Consider the following 17,317-nt stretch of genomic DNA (forward strand, 5'->3'; position numbering starts at 1 on the left):
CAGGACCCTCCTGAAAAATGGGACTTAGTTTAAAATTCAAAATACACGACTGAGTAGCAAGATTTGGCATAAATGTACCCCAAAAGAAGATAAGTTGGTTTCAAAATTTTCATTCTGGAGATAGAATTTAGTTAGGAGTTTTCAGGACCCTCCTAGAAAATAGGACCTAGTTTAAAATTTAAAACACTCATGAGTAGTAAAATCTAGCATAAATGTATCCCAAGGAATAAGATGGTTTTAAAGTTCGCATGTTTAAGATATGATTCAATTAGGAGTTTTCAGGACCCTCCTAGATAATGGGACCTAGCTTTGAGATCTCCATTAGATAGCAAGGTTTAGCATAAGTTCTTGTTGTAGGGTAATATAATTTAGCCGTAGAATTGTCACTCTTAAGATAAGACTTGATTTAAGAGTTGCCAGGGCCCGCTTGGATAATGGGACGTAGTTTAAAACTGGTTTGGATAACAAGATTTAGCATAAGACATACCCTTCAGTAGATATAATTTAGCTCTAAAATTGTCGTTTAATTAAGAATTGTTAGGACCCTCCTGGATAATGGGGAGTAGTTTAAGACCTCCTTAGATAACAAGATATAGCTTAGATTTAAAATCGTCATTTAGTTAAGAGTTGTCAGGACCCCCTGGATAATGGGACCTAGCTTTCAAATTCTTAGTAATATTTGGTGATGTGATTCAGTTTAAACTCACAGATGCGCCCAGCTACCAAACTGGGGCAGAAAATTTTCTTTTGTTTTGTCTATTTTTGTTGAAGTCAGGTGCCCATCTGAAGAATAGGGAGAACAACACAGATATCAAAGATAAGAGCGTGACCAAGTACTAGCAATCAGGCGTCCACCTGGAGAACAAGGAACAACAGTTGAAGTATCAACAATCAGGAGCCCACCTGGAGAACAAGGGAATACATTCGAGTTTTAGCAGTCAGGAGCCCACCTGGAGAGCAAGGGAATACATTTCGAGTTCAGCAATCAGGAACCTACCTGGAGAACAAGAGAATACATTTCAAGTTTCAGCAGTCAGGAGCCCACCTAGAGAACAAGGGAATACATTCGAGTTTTAGCAGTCAGGAGCCCACCTGGAGAGCAAGGGAATACAATTCCGTTTTTGGCAATCAGGCGCCCACCTGGAGAGCAAGGGAATACAATTCAAGTTTTGGCAATCAGGCGCCCACCTGGAGAGCAAGGGAATACAATTCAAGTTTTGGCAATCAGGCGCCCACCTGGAGAGAGCAAGGGAATACAGTTCAAGTATTGGTAATCAGGAGCCCACCTGAAGAACGAAGGGAAGCAGCAAGTCAAGTGTTGGTAATCAGGAACCCACCTGAAGAACGAAGGGAAAAAGTTCAAGTTTCGAGGAAAAGCAGTGCAAGTATTGGCAATCAAGAGCCCACCTAGAGAACGAAGGGAAGCAGCAAGGTTCAAAGGAGTTCAGCAATCAGGAAACCACCTGAAAAACGAAGGGAAAGCATCTCAGAATGCAATTCAAGTCAGCAACAAAGGAATCTCACTCAGAGAGTACAAGTCAGCAGGGCAGCAGAAACTGCAAGTTCAAGATATAGATAGGATTCTTGTAATTCGTATATCATAGTTTAGTCTGGCTTCTTTTATTTTGTCACGGTGTAATAAGGAGTTCAGTAAGCAGAAACAGCAGCAATAACAGCAAAATCACAGCTCTTCGGTAGTACCAGCTACCAAAACTTCTTGAACTACACGCAACCTGATTCCGCTATAACCCGGGATATGTAGGTTGTCCAAAACCAAGACTCGATTGCACCCTTTCTCTTTTATCTTATCCTTATTTCTTCCCTTTTGAATAAAAATATGTTCAAAAATTAGTCATATGACTCACCTTATCTTTGCTTGAAAACTCTTCATGTTTCCAAACAAAGAGGGGCAGCTGTGAGCACCTAATTTTTGATAATATTTAATTTTTTATCACTTCTTCTATGTAAATATTTTAGGGGTTTTAACCTACAATTTTTAGCTTTGTTACACTTTTTATTATAGGGTAAAAATACAAAATTTAAAAGGTGAATTATTATTATTAATATTATTTTATTTTTGTTTTAAAATAATAAAAAAATTCCGAAAAAATATTATTTTTTTAAAATTTTCAGGAGTGATTTACAAAATAAGAAAAAGGGAAGTTTTGAATAAAAAAAAATTAAAAGTAGGTGGAATTCTCTTTTAAAAAAGTAAAAGAAAGTAGAAAATTAAAAAAGTAAAAGAAAAGTTTTGTGGAAATTTTTAAAAAATAAAAAGTAAAAGAAAGTAGAAAATTAAAAAAGTAAAAGAAAAGTTTTGTGGAAATTTTTAAAAAATAAAAAGTAAAAGAAAGTTGGAATTAAAAAACAAATATAAAGGTATCTGAAAATTAAAAAAATTTAAAGTAAAATAAAGTAGCATTTTTAAAAGAAAAGCAAAAGAAAGTGGATTGTTTTTTTAAGAAAAGTTAAATAAGTGGAATTCTCTTTTAAAAAAAAAAGGGATTTTAAATAAGATAAAAGTAATTAAAGTTGGAATTTAAAAAATAAAAGTAAAGAAAGGTGGAATTTCTTTTTATAAAAAAATAAAAGCAATTTGTAAGTGGGATTTCTTTTAATTAAAAAATAATAAAATATTTTTTTAAAAAAAAATCTAAAAAAATTCGAAAATTTTGCTATAAATAGAAGAGAAAATTTGAGAAGAAAGAAGAAAAAAAGAAGAGAGGGGGAGGAGAGAAATTTAGGTTGAAAATTTTCATTAAATTTTTCTTTCAACATTTCGGGCCTTGAATCTTGGGTTTGAAGAAGAGTTGATAGAGATTTTGTTGTTGTTGCTGTATTAACTCTACAACTTTCAGATTTTATTCATTTGAATTCACTCTCTTGTAGGTATGTAATTCAAGCTCTTGAGTTAAAAAATATCGGAGCATCTTTATTGAAGCAGAAGTAAATTAATTTGGTTCTTTTGATAAAATTTCTTTCGTATTGGATCTGTTCGCATGAATGATGTTTCTTTAATTGAGTGAATTGAGATTTGCAAATGTTAACGTTATTTTAGTATGTTCATGACTCTGTCTCATTTTTGTTTTTTTTTATTTTTCTTGGCTCATGACTTGTAACTAGCAGGTATTGTTTTGTTTATATTTAGATTTCAAGATCATGTAGCACCATGTTCATATTTTGAAATTTAAAGAAGTATGTGAAGTTGAACAATTTGTCGACTTTAAGATGTAAAAAAAAAAAGATTGCGTTAGTGGAATGATCTAATCTTCAATTTATGTTATTGACTGCATATTTTCTTAAATTAACCATGTGAAGATTCAATTTCTTCTTCTTCTTCAAAATGGTACTGTAGAAGTTATAGTGGTGATACTACTTTAGCATAGTATTAAATAAATTAATTACTTTACGTGTTCTTTGTTATAATCAAGTTTAAAATGCATTTTTGTATGTCTATGTTTGTTTTGTTCCTTCTGGTTCATCCGAATAGTTCTCAGCATGATTTCTTTTTCTTTTTGTGCTCATATGGTCATTTAAGATTCATTATTTTGCTATAAAATTTTGTTAGTTTCTTTCTAGAATTTGAAATCGAAAGTCGGTCTTTTGAAGATGATATGGAGATGAACCCAAAGCTGACACCTGTCTTTTGTTATTTTCACATAAATGCCACATCTACCTTTTTGAATTATAGTATGCTATAACAAAAGGCTCCAGCGATATACATGTAGCTAACCCATTTCTTTAGGTCTTTTGTACTTATCAATTATACCACTCCATCCACAATAAAATCTCAAAACGCATGGCCCTCATTTAATTAATTTTAAATCCATAGAATTCGAGGCATGCTATTTAGCGTATTTTCTATGGCCCTCGCAAAGTTGAAAAATGCATAGTTGCTTTAGGCGCGTAATTTAAAATTACCTTCCTAAACTCGGGTGTGCATTTCATGTGACCCAAATCCAAATCCCAACAACGTTAAATAAAATGTGTCGTGGACCGCGGGTGCATTTATGTGACGTGGTTCACGACATATTTTAAATGACGTTGCAATCTTCCTAAAAATGAATAAGAGCGGTTAATAAGTTAAAATTTAACCATAAGCTAAAACATGTATTAAAATCAGATAATAGGCCAATTATAACAGTTGAGCGACCGTGCTAAAATCACGGAACCGGGGAATGCCTAACACCTTCTCCCGGGTTAACAAAATTCCTTACCCGGATTTTTGTGTTCGCGGACTGTAAAACAGAGTCAATCTTTTCCTCGATTCGGGATTTAAACCGGTGACTTGGGACACCATAAATTATCCCAAGTGGCGACTCTGAATTTTTAATAATAAATGAATCCCGTTTCGATTGTCAAACTCCCTTATACCCTTTCCGGGGTGTAGGAAAAAAGGAGGTGTGACATATATCATATTTGTATTTCATATGAATTTAAAAATTATATATTTTTGAATATTTTATGAAAATGAAAAACTAAATTTAGTTAAATATTTTTTCCCCTTTAAATGAGTTAAATGCAAGGTTCACAAATGCCAACTTTCCCCTCAGAAGCCCAGGCTCGCAAATGCGAGCTCCATCTCGCAAATGCGACTGTCGCATTTGCGACCAAAACACCGCAAATGCGGTCCACCAGCACCAGCAATCCCACTTCTCAACAAAATGCTCCGAAGCTACTCCAAAACTCACCGGAACCCCCGGGGCTCCAAATAAAATACCCGCACAAGTCTAAAAACATAGTACGGACATGCTCAAGGCTTCAAATCGCATCAAACAACGCTAGAATCACGAATCACACCCCAAATCAAACTTGAAGTACCTTAGAAGTTCAACTTCTACTTTCAATGCTTAAACCTATCAATCACGTCCGATTGATCTCAATTTTTGCACGCAAGTCACATTTGACATTACGGACCTACTCCAACTTCCGGGATCAGATTCCGACCCCGATATCAAAAAGTCCACTTTCGGTCAAATTTCTAAAAAACCTTCAAATTTCTAACTTTCGCCAAATGACTCCAAAATGATCTACGGGCCTCCAAATCCACTTCCGATCGCGCTCCTAATACCCGAATCACCATATGAAGCTATTCCCAGACTTAGAATCCCAAACAGACATCGATAACACTTAAATGCACTTCACCCCAAACTTATAAAATCCTTCCAAAAATGCTAACTTCCACAATTGATGCCGAACATTCCCAAGTCTTCCAAACCCGATCCGTCATACGCCCAAGTACAAAATCATCACACGAACCTGCTGGAACATCCGAATCCCGATTTCGAGGTCGTTTACTTAAAAATTCAATATTAGTCAATTCTTTTAACTTAAAACTTTCGAAATGAGAATTCTCTCTCCAAATCAGCTCCAAACTTCCTGAAATTAAATTCCGATCATGCGTACAAGTCATAATACCTGAAGTGAAGTTGCTCATAACCTCAAATCGCTGAACGACGCGCTAGAGCTCAAAACGACCGATTGGGTCATTACAACTAATGAGAGAAATTCTGCTCCATATAATTCATCAATTATTATTTTATATATTTAACTTAAACCTAGTTCTGATTCTATAACTTTATCATCTCAACTTTACAAATTACTATGGCTCCTTTTTAGTTTATGCAAAAACATATAGCATTTCATGATTTAATGTGAATTTATTTTTTCCTTGTAAAACTATTTCAAGTTCGCTCTTCTTTTTTTTCGTCATTTTCAAGTTGTTTCGAAGAGAAACAAATATGGTCACGTAACTAATAGAAGATTATTTTTTTATTTCTTCGCGAACAAAATATAAGTTATACTATATCTTTAATAACAAGAAATACTATATGAATTGTCTAACACATTAAAGAAAATAAATTACTATTGCAAAAATAGAATCCAACATCTAATTTTGAACTATAAATTTCAGTGAATATTGGAGTCCTAAATATTAAAAATAATTAAACGATAACTTTGTTTAATATAAAATTTAATTTTTACAGGTAAAAATGTCAATCAAAATTTTGCGTTGGAGATCGTGCTTTTATAATTGTATATCATATTTGTATTTCATATGAATTTAAAATTATATATTTTTGAATATTTTATGAAAATGAAAAACTAAATTTAGTTAAATATTTTTTGTTACACACTTTTATCACAACTAGTCTCACGGTACGCGCGTTGCGCGTGTACCCTATATTGATGAGAATTATTTTTTTAAAATATATAAATAACATTCAAATCATGGTTTTAGTCACAAAAAATAATATTAAATAAAAGTTTGAGTTCTTGAAAATGATAAATATTGATCATGCAATTGACACACATATAAAGAATTTTATTCATTTATTCATGACCTTTTCTAATAATATTTATTTAAGTAATAAATTAAGTTAACGTATACAAAAGAATTTATTAGTAATTTGAAATTAGAATATCTCATGAATATTGCTTTTGTCTTAATAACCATGTATATTATGTTTCGTTATGTAGTAATCAATAAAAATGGACAATTAGGTTATTAATTTTATCATAATATTATAATTGATTTAAAAATTATAATTATTACGAAAAATAATTAAATGCCAATGTTATCCTATTTGAAATTTATTTTTAAGGGTAAAAAGGTTTATTAATATTTCGCTATGAGGCTTTGTGTTTTTATAATAGTTGATATATATATTTTTATTGATTAAAAAAATATAACAACATGTATTTTGCTCGCAAGAAAGAAAAAATATTACATTCTGTCTATTAAAATGAACTTAAAAATAGCTTTTCAATTTTTTTAGAATTGCCCTTAGATCTTTAAAAGTTATGTATTCTTGCTAAAACTGAAAAGTTGAATATTCATCGATTTCAAAAATTTAAAATTTTTATTTTATACTCGAATATAACTTTTAGTAAGTATACTTACATATTGAGATTAGGTGCACACGCAAAGCACATAATATGAATTTTACCAAATAGTAAAGTCTCCTAACCAAAAAGAAAATTGTGTGTGTGATTTAAGGCAAAAAAATTTAACCAAAAAAATCTCCTAAACCTAAAAAATATTAACAAAATAAACGCATTCAATACTCCAACATAAGGGCGAAAATTTAGGTTAGGCAGAATTTTTTTAACTACAAAAAAGGTCTCCAAAACCTTAAAGCTATAAACTACTCCAACATACGTAGGGAGTAGAACGAATAGGAAAAAAATTAGGAAAATTTTTATTACCTTTCCTAGACGGTTAATAATAGGAGAATAATTAAATAGCTATTCCTAAATTATAGGAGAATTAATTAAATAATTATTTCTAAATATTAATGAAATACTTTAATTACTATTTTGTCTAATGTGAACTCTATATTTTAAAGAGTAAAAAAGGCGAACGACTTAAGGGCCTTTGTGCTTTTAATATAGTATAGAGTATAGATTAGGTTTAGCGTTACTATTACAATCTATTCGAATTTTGTGGAAACTTCTTTGGACATATCTCAATAGTTAATATATTTTTTCAAGGATTATTCCTTATGTTTTAATTTGTTTGAACCTTTTCGCAGTAGGAGGTTCACGTTAACTAATTTTTAGTTGGAAATCGGACATGGATTCTTTAATTTTTTTCTAGTATTTACATATTTAGAAACTACATAAAAGTACTATAGCTAAAATAGTTAACAATTCAAAATATTTAAAAACTATTTATAAGGATATGATTAAAGAAAACCTTATTTGACTCCCCAAGTAATAATTCAACTAATATTCCTTAAATTTGTGAAAATTCACAAGCAAATGAATCAAAAGCATACATTTCAAAAGGTTAAATGCACTTGGCCATATATCGGAAAGACCATTTTTTTTTTGGGTATTTGAGGACTAAAAGTGCAAAATGTTAAGTAATTTCTTTTTGAGAAAAAAGGAAGAAGATATTTAAAGCTTATTTGGAAAGCCACCTAGGAATTGGATTTGGTGTAATTGGATGTAATTACACAGTTTGGTAATTACTTGGTCAATAAGGAATTAGATGTAATTGGAGAGGCGTAATTGCACTGTCCAATTCTTAAGGGGAGGTGAGAATTGGTCGTAATTACATTATGTAATTACAAGGTTACTTTATAATTTCTTTACTTTTTATTTTAATTTATTTTCTTTATAACTTATTTTCATTATTCTAATTTATTTTTATTTTAGTTTTTATTTTATTTTATTTTTACTTTTTACTTTATTTTTATTTTTATTGTTTGTACATTATTTATCTTTTATTTCTTTACTTTTACTTCTTGTGATTACATGTAATTTCTCGTGTATTTTATTTCTTATTTCTTTTATTTTTTTCATTTAGCGTAACTGCATTATTATTCTAGTTTTTGAAACTACACCTCATAATATTAGAAATAATGAGTCATTAACAAACTTGGCATATAATGTGTGATGTCATTAAAATAGAATTTCGTTGTTGAATGGATTTACAAACTTATTATGTTTCCTGATATTAAGCTGTATTAGAACTTATTTTTATTATGTTGGAATTTGACATATGTTAAACTATTTTTTATTTTTGAATTTTAAAATTGTGTGTATATTTATGGTTCTAATTTATTTATTTTAATAGTATTGGCTTGTTATTTCACATTGCATGTTGTTTATTTTATATATAGAATTGATAGATTAATTTTGTCAAATATTTAAATAATGTTATGACATTATTTTATCAAACATGTATTCCATAGTGTTTCTTACAAGACATATGTTTTTAGTTTCTATAATTATTTAAACTAAATATTACTAATGAAAAATATATATCAATTATTTTTAAAATATTAGTTATAAATATATGATTACTATTAATGTATATTCAAGAAACAATATACATCTTAAATACAATTCAAGAAAAAATATACATCTTAAATACCAAATCTAATATCATTTATACTTATGAAAAATTATTTATTGGCATATAATTATTATATATTAACTTTTAAGTTTATAATTATTTTATTCAAAATTTAATTTAATTGTGTAATTACACTTGTACAATCAAATAATACGCTTGTAATTATTCTGTAATTACATTATGAAAATTAAACAAGACATCATAATTATTATATTATATTGTGTGTGATTACTAGTCTGGTAGTAATTACACCAATTTCAATTAACCGTAACTTTCCAAACCGACCTTAGAGGATTCATTACAATTAACGCCGTGCATATTCCGCTGCAACTTGCAAGTGGAACCCAACCCTTTCACCAGAGGGGCACAAACATATATTTTTTTTTAAAAAAGAGAAAAAAGAAAAAGAAAATCGTAAACAAAAAATTCAAAAGAGTCGCTTCATAATGAGAATTCTAAAGTTATCATTGTCCGAGTGGGCGTGACGACGACGACAATAAAGCTCGACAAACATTGCCGGAAAGTAGGCTGATTCCTTCCTTAAAAAGTCATTCGGCCTCTGTAAATTCTCTCACCTCACCATTAATTTCAGTTCCACCGATAAACGGTAACATCTTTTCTGCCTTTCACATATTACATACGCCTGTATTGATGATCCTGATATTTTTTCTCCCTAATTGAACTGTTCCTAATGGGTTCTTGATTGTTAAACTTAATTAACTCGAATGTGCATTTAATCACCCGCAATTGGTGTTTCTGGTGTTTAAACTCAATTATTTAGCATTCTACTGATCTTTTCTCTCTTTCCTGTTGTAATTTAACAATTAAAGTTCTTAATTTCGTGGTTCTCTTGTAGTATATGTTGATGGTACGAGGCACAGGCTCTGTTGTGGACTTGGAATTACAGGTTGTTTGATATAGTTGTTGCTGCTTTGACTGCCATTTAGCATGTTTTGTAGCCCAATTTTATACTTCTGGAAGGGAAAATTAGCACTTAAATCCCAGCGTAGGCAAAAAAACATAGGTGATTTCTTCATATCTGCTTATGCCTTGGTGACAGAGGTATCCGGTACATGTGTTGGTGGGAGGTAGTAGGTACTCGGTAGGATAGTAGATGTGTGTGCAAGCAAGTCTTGACACCATGGTTGGCAAAAGAAGAAGAAAATTAGTAATTAGCTTATCTCTGGAAGCAAGCTGTACATTAACTTCAACGCAATAGCTGATTGACATACACATATTCCTATCACTTAATTTCAGTTATGTTTAGGATGTCTAAAATAGCTGGTGTTATTCTTTATTTTTCTCTAAGTTGTAGTTGAAGATTTTGTTGTTCTTGATAGTGGGTTAGTTGCTATTGCACCTGCTACTTTCTAGCTGCAAATTATGTTGTCAAAGGCTCATTTAAGGCGTGCTTAAGCCCCAAAGCTCAAAAAAGCTTAGGGAGGGCACTTCGCCTCGCCTAAGGTGTGCTTCAGTGTAGGCAAAGTACTAAGGCATGCACCTTATTGCCCATGCGTTCTAATCTTGAATGGAGCGGTACTAAACATTAAATATAATTGACAAAAAGATATATTAATTGTTGAGGAAAACGTTATGAATGAAGTTGTTACTCTTTTTTTGCATTACATAAATATTTTTATATTTCTCTTCATTGCGCCTTTTTTACTAAAGCCCACACCTTAACTGCGCTTTGCGCTTAAAGCTCTAATAGACCTGAAGCGCTTTTTAACTTTTACGCCTTTGACAACAATTTACTTGCTAATGCAATTGTTGCTGCTGGTTTATGGGTTTCTTCTTTTATCCTTTTATCTCCTTTAGTTGAATTCTCTGCTTGCCTCTAGCCGGCTCTAGGATCACTAAGAAGCTGGTAAAGATGCGTCCATTCTTCAAGATCAATTAAGTGCTACATGTTTCTTGGTCAATGGTTGTATAGGCAATTTAGGCTTGTCGCTCTGATTGTTTCTCCTCTCCATCTTCTCTCTGTTCTTGTCGATTGTTTCTTCAATATGAATAAAGTGCTAGATTGTTTCTTGGTCGAAGGTTATATAGGGGATTTAGTCTTTTCATTCTAATTTCTTTTTCCTTTATCTTCTTTCTGGTGCTATGTTGATTGTTTCATTGTGGAGAGTTGGGAAGGAGTTAAGGTTTTACATACTTTTGTAAAGAACCACAAACGACATGTTTGGTGAAACAAATGCCAAGTTCTGGTCTTGAATGTTCCTCTAGTTTCTTTATGTCTTCTTAACTAAAGGTGGATAGTGGTGCACATGGTTTGGAAAAATATAAGGCATTAAAGGTGTGTTTGGTATGAAGGAAAATATTTTCCTGAAAAATGAGTAGTTTTATCGCTTATTTTTCCATGTTTGGTCGGTGAGTGGAATTTTTTTCCGGAAAATATTTTCTAGTGTTTTGTTAGTGAGTAGAATTTTTTAAAAATAATATATAGCTTAGCCAAACGCTATGAGAGACGAAATGGGTAAAGGGGGTGGGCGTGGTGTTGGGGAGTTGAGGGGTGGGGGTTTGGGGTATTAGGGCTAGGGGTGGAGGGCGGCTATCTATTTCGAGTACAGAGGAATGTTGATTTGACTGGGGTGGGGTGTGGGAGTGAGTTGGTGGGGGTTGGTGGGGATGGGGAATAGGGTGGGAAAAGTTGAAAAAGAGTTTTGGAAAACATTTTCACTTCTCTTAGAAAAACATTTTCCTTCAATTGGAAGAAAATGATTTCACGATGAATATGTTTTCAAAATATTTAAACCAACCAACATGGGCAAATTGTTTTTTCTGGAAAATATTATCCTTCATACCAAACACACCCTAAGTTTTTTGGATTTACTTAAACATGGTTCCTCGCCCTTTGTTTTGCCATCCTTTTCTTTTTCCCGGTTGTTGTTGTGGCAAAGCATATCAAGTGATGGTAAGGAAGGTGCATGTCATCTGATGAAGTCTTCTTACAGTTCCATTGCAGTGTTTTTTGATTAGTCAAGTCATTGTCAATGGGCAGAAAAGGGGGACAGAAAGTTGTTTTTTCCTTTTTAGGGGAGGGAGGGTTTGCTGACATGGACGTGCTCTTATTCATCGTTTGTATACTTATATTTCTGATGTCTCTTCAGGGAATGGCTTCTTCTGGGGACTCGTGGATCAGGGAATATAATGAAGCAGTAAAACTCACAGATGACATCGGCAACATGATATCTGAAAGAAGTTCATTGTCCACAACAGGCCCAGAAGCACAGCGTCATTCATCTTCAATAAGGAGGAAGATCACAATATTAGGAACTAGGCTTGATAGCTTACAGTCTATTGACTCTAAGCTTCCTGGAATGGAACGTTTGTGAGTTTTCTTAATCTGAGTCTTCTATTGCATAATGTTGTTTGAATGTATCAAATTCTTGTAGTTTGGCAACCTGTTCATATGACTCTCTTCTCGTGCTGTTAGCAAACTTTGTATCTGTTCCTAAACAGCTAGTGGATAGTTGTATTTGACGTGCATTGAGTATACCTTTATTTCATGATAGTGAATACTTATATTAACTAAAATGTGTTTCTGGTAGTATTTTCTTTTGAAATCATATTTTGGCTTCATATCCAGGGCGAGCCATACTTAATCCACTTTAAAATTGGGCTATCAAATTTTCCATGTGAAAAAAGAAAATATTGGGCTATCAAATATTTCTTTGGTTACTTTTTTACACTTAAAAATGAAGCGAGTAAAACTTGATCTAATACAACTAATTGGCCTAACTTATCATGAGCTATGCATACTCAATCTGCAACTACTGAATTATGCAAAGTCAAAGATTTTCTTCCTTTCCCTTGAAAATGTAAAGCACCATAACACATGCAATTTGGAAAATGGAGGGTGTACTAGGAAAATGGATAGCAAATACAAGTCATCCCTTGTTTTATCCATAAGTTGTTGGTGAATTGTCCACATGGAGGATTATAGAAGAGAAATTATTTCCATAACCCGAGGCTCTCTTCTGTAGTCTCTATTAACAATGTCCAGAGTCTTAATTGTGTTAGTTTGCAGAACTTTTACTTTTGTACTTTGGAAATAGTATCCTTTCAAATCTTGAGGGGGGAGGGGGCAAGCTTTACAGGAATTTGTAGCAATTGTCTATCCATATATCTCTTTGAACAAGTTGGCCTAATCAGTGTCGTCAAAGGCGAAAAGCATTAAAAAGCGTTCCTAGTCTATCAGGGCTTTAAGCGCAAAACACAATTAAAGTGTGGGTTTTAGTTAAAAAAGGCGCAGTGAAGAAAAAAATAATAAAAATATATATGTAATGCTAGAAACAAGTGACAATTTCATTCATAATGATTTCGGAAACAATTAATATATCTTTTTGCCAATCATATTTATTATTTGTACCGCTTTATTCAAGGTAGAACTTTTAGGCAATGAGGCGCACGCTTTAGTGCCTTGCCTACACTGAAGCGCAACCTAAGTGAGGCGAAGTGCATTCCCTGAACTTTTTTGAGCTTCAGGGCTTAAGCGCGCCTCAAACGAGCTTTTGACAACAGCAGGCCTAATAGCCATTACTATTTATATGTCGCTTCTGTATAGATTTGTTAAGCCTTCTTCGTCTTTGTGTGCAGGACAAAGAAAGAGATGAATCGTCGGAAGGATATGCTTGCAAATTTAAAATCAAAAGCAACCCAAATGGCCTCCACATTGAATATGTCGAACTTTGCCAATAGGGACAGTTTGCTTGGACCAGAAAAAAAGGCAGCAGATGCTATGAGCAGAACTACAGGCCTTGATAATTATGGTGTTGTTGGTCTTCAAAGGCAAATTATGAAGGGCAAGTTTTTATATACTTTGAAAACTTCTCTTGCTATTGGCTTTTCTATTTCATTCGTATGTTATATGTTGGCTTTATTATTAATGCAGAACAAGACGAGGGGCTTGAGAAATTAGAGGAGACTGTGATAAGCACCAAACATATAGCATTGGCTGTTAATGAGGAGCTAGGCTTGCAAACAAGACTCATTGTATGAGTTATATTTTGCTGGTTCCTACTGAACTACCTCTACAGATATTTTCCATGTGAAATATGGCTTTTCTACTATTGAATTTGGATATTGACTTCATCTTGCTTTCGTTGTCTGACTCAATGCAGGATGACCTGGATGAACATGTTGATGTTACTGACTCAAGACTTCAGGTGACAACTTTGTCGCTTTTGAAACAACTCATGCAAACCTGATATTGTTGGTTGTTAACCTTGGTACTAATTTTTCTGAATATTGCACTTAATAACTTCACTAAGAGTCTACAAACATCTTTCAGCTTTCATGAAAATATTCTAGGGAGGTCCATCATTTGGGATAAGTAAGCATGTCACATCTAGCTGGAGAAAAGAAAAAAAGCTATTCCATGTTGAGTTCGTATATGATACCTGTGGAACAATATTAAATTAAGTTATTACACCCCCACAACATCCTTTTCTTCCTGGCTTTTGGTCATTCGTTGATTTTGAAGAACTGACAAGTGAGTTTGAGTGTTGAAGTGAATACCATTTGGGTCCCTTCGCTATATGAATCCCCATTCTTCATTCTTCATAATTTTAACTTTTTGTTACTCTAGCCATTAACCTACTGCAGCCTGCCTCATTTATACAGGAAAGGCTATGCTTTGTACATAGGCAGAGTTAATGGGTCCCTTTTGATGACATTGATAATTGTTAAATATGTGTGGCTTATGACCCTAGAAAACAAGTTCTTTACTGTCGGTTTTTTGGGTGGGGGTTGGATTGGCGCTGAATGCTCTAAGCAAAATTTATCCTTTTTTATTGAGGTAACAATTTGTCGGTTTGATAGGAAATCTCCACATACAAGGTGTTTTAACTTGATTTTTTGGTCAGCATTTTAACGTGATTTTTTACGAACATGTAATCCAGAAACAAAAAATAGGATTGTGACACTAATAGGGACACGGGTGCTTTAATTGTTTCAAACTCTTTTCTATTGCTCTCTCTCTTTCCTTAAGTTCACATGGGTGCTGAAGAATTTGCTTCATACGCTCTACTCCTCTGCCTCAAGCTCTTTGACTTCAACCTCAGTAGCATCTCTTTAACCATTCTTGTCATCAACTGTTCAATTCCAAATATGTTCCAGGCTATGCACCATATGTACGGAATCAAGCGATGAGACTAGCCTGTTTGGCCAAGTTTCTAAAATCAGCTTATTTTGAAAAGTGTTTTTTTCAAAGTGCTTTTCAAAAAAGTACTTTTAGTGAGAAGTAGTTTCTGTTTGGCTAATTAATTTGAAAAGCACTTTTGAACAACAATTAGTGGTTGACCAAGCTTTTAAAAAAGTGCTTCTAAGTGTATTGTTCTCAAAAGTGCTTTTAAAAAAAGTGCTTTAGGGAAAAAGCTACTACTTTTTTAAAACTGTTCTTCTTCTACACAAACATTTTTTCCCCTTCTAAAAGCTTGGCCAAACACCTAACTTTAGAAAAAAGCACTTTTGGACCAAAAAAGTACTTTTAGCAAAAAAGAAGCTTGGCCAAACATGCTATAAGCAAGTTGATTATTCCTTTAAGCGTTTATTCAATCTTCATGTATAAACCTAATGTTTTACCGCACCAAAGAAAAAAGGGAGAAGAGGGGCATGTGTTCCTGGAGTACACACATGGATGAGGAAGGACAAACTAACTATTTTTACTAAACATAGTGTTGTGCACCACGGATTCTCATAGACATGGTGAAGTTTCTAGAATTTTTGAGCTTATAATTGTCCACTGTGAAATAAACTACTTCTATGCATGATCTATTTTGTTTGATGTGCAAATATAGCTATATAGTCTCAAAAAGTGTGCATGATTGATGAAGAAAGGGGAAATGCCATCATCTTTGGAAATTAGGGAAGTTTGCAAATTACAGAGTTACTCGAATCCACAATCTTATCCAGAAGCTTTGGATCCATCCACATTTGATATTAAAGCATGTTGTCTAGGAGCTTTGGGTGGCAAAGAAAACAAAGAGAACACAAGAAAAGAAAATGTAATATTATTTTGATACTTATGAACTTGCAATCAGAGAAAAAAATATTAAACATCATATTCATGGTCAAAGAACTTCCAGCTCTGGCTCTTAGGAGAATAAAGAGGTTGGCCTGGAAAATTTTGGGTGTCTTTGTTGGATGGGAGAGTATAAGAGACCTCGATGCATGTTAACAAAGCTGTTATATCTTATGAATCTTGGTAATATTGATGAAAGATTTCAGTTTTCCGCTTTTATGCACACCTGTGCGAGTTGGAGGACATTGATAGTGTCTGGGCCGAGGCGTTCTTTCCTTTATCTTTTACTTCTACAATACTGTCTTGGTGATAATTCTCTGTTCGCATTTAACTTACTGTTCCCTCTTGTTGTTGCTGATAATTAAACAGCGAGTTGGGAGGAAGCTTGCAGTTTTGAACAAACGCACAAAGGGTGGTTGCTCTTGCTTGTGCATGCTTTTATCGGTGATTGGGATTGTACTACTTGTTGCAGTTATATATATGTTGATAAAGTATTTGTAAATGGGTGGAAGAAAAGGTAAACTGTAAATGCAAAAGAACTATGTACATCGAGTGTGCCTCGCAAGAACTTAAGTCTTCCCTCTGCTTCTCTTTTCATGCATTGCTTGGGTGATTTGATATGTTCCATGATAGTGATAATTGACTTTTCTGTATTGATGACATATTCTAAGCTCATGTTCCACTTGGCATGTTTTCAAACTTGAAAAATTGTTAAAAGCTTATTTCCCCGTTTTTCTAAGGGACATCTTTAATTATGCAGCAATTCTTTCCTCTTTGTGAGGAGCAAATGTTAATATTTCAATCGCATGAATCATAATCAAATTTGTGTGGAACTTTGTATTAGAAAACACATTGTCTGTACTGTTCTTCCAAGAATTTTTAACCTATTGGTCCTTTAAGTTGAGGTGTTGATTGACTCCTGGATTGAATGTAAAGTCTTTAAAACTTTGCTGTTACGGGTCCAGATTTGGCTAAAAAATGACCGTTTCGGATTTTAATTGCGACCACATGAGGACTAAACCCATTCCTCAAATATGATACTAATCACAAAATGTCACTCGAGTTTGAACTCGGAGGATATTTGGGGTCAAAGACTTCTCGGCACCCACTTGAGTTTTGGTAGCACGTATTCCTCCTTAGACCTTTATCAGTTCATAAGAGAATTATATAATTTTTGCGCTTTACTTTTGTCTATCTTTCATAGTATTATTAAAAGCGAAAAGTGCAAAAAAGTCACAAGGTTCATGGCGCTTGACTCGAAAATTGAGAAGGTAAGCACATGCCTCGAAAATTGAGAAGGTAAGCACATGCTTCTTGAAGTGAATCGCACAATTTACAGGTAATCTTAAAAAAATCAAACATCCATATATTTAGTACAGTAAAACTTAAATTGCAATTAAAATAACTAATTTTAGCATCAAATAGAC

The 17,317-nt window shown here is 33.1% G+C and overlaps 1 protein-coding gene across 4 annotated transcripts; it reads left to right on the plus strand.

Moving 5' to 3' along the window:
• Nucleotides 1-9,205: 9,205 nt before the first annotated feature.
• On the plus strand, nucleotides 9,206-16,642 carry LOC104216719 (syntaxin-51-like). Of its 4 annotated transcripts, none has more exons than XM_009766834.2 (7): nucleotides 9,281-9,473; nucleotides 9,723-9,773; nucleotides 11,977-12,197; nucleotides 13,466-13,671; nucleotides 13,761-13,861; nucleotides 13,990-14,034; nucleotides 16,260-16,642. In XM_009766834.2, exons 2-7 carry the CDS (start codon nucleotides 9,726-9,728, stop codon nucleotides 16,389-16,391), a joined length of 753 nt encoding a protein of 250 aa, XP_009765136.1. In that variant the 5' UTR covers nucleotides 9,281-9,473; nucleotides 9,723-9,725; the 3' UTR covers nucleotides 16,392-16,642. The 4 variants fall into 4 exon arrangements, with proteins under 4 accessions (XP_009765138.1, XP_009765136.1, XP_070006180.1 ...); XM_070150079.1 differs by having other exon boundaries at nucleotides 13,990-14,097; nucleotides 16,260-16,469; XM_009766836.2 differs by lacking the exon at nucleotides 9,723-9,773 and having other exon boundaries at nucleotides 9,206-9,473.
• Nucleotides 16,643-17,317: the final 675 nt, after the last annotated feature.

This window comes from Nicotiana sylvestris, chromosome 6 (assembly GCF_000393655.2).
Source record: "Nicotiana sylvestris chromosome 6, ASM39365v2, whole genome shotgun sequence".
NCBI classification, from domain to species: Eukaryota; Viridiplantae; Streptophyta; class Magnoliopsida; order Solanales; family Solanaceae; genus Nicotiana; species Nicotiana sylvestris.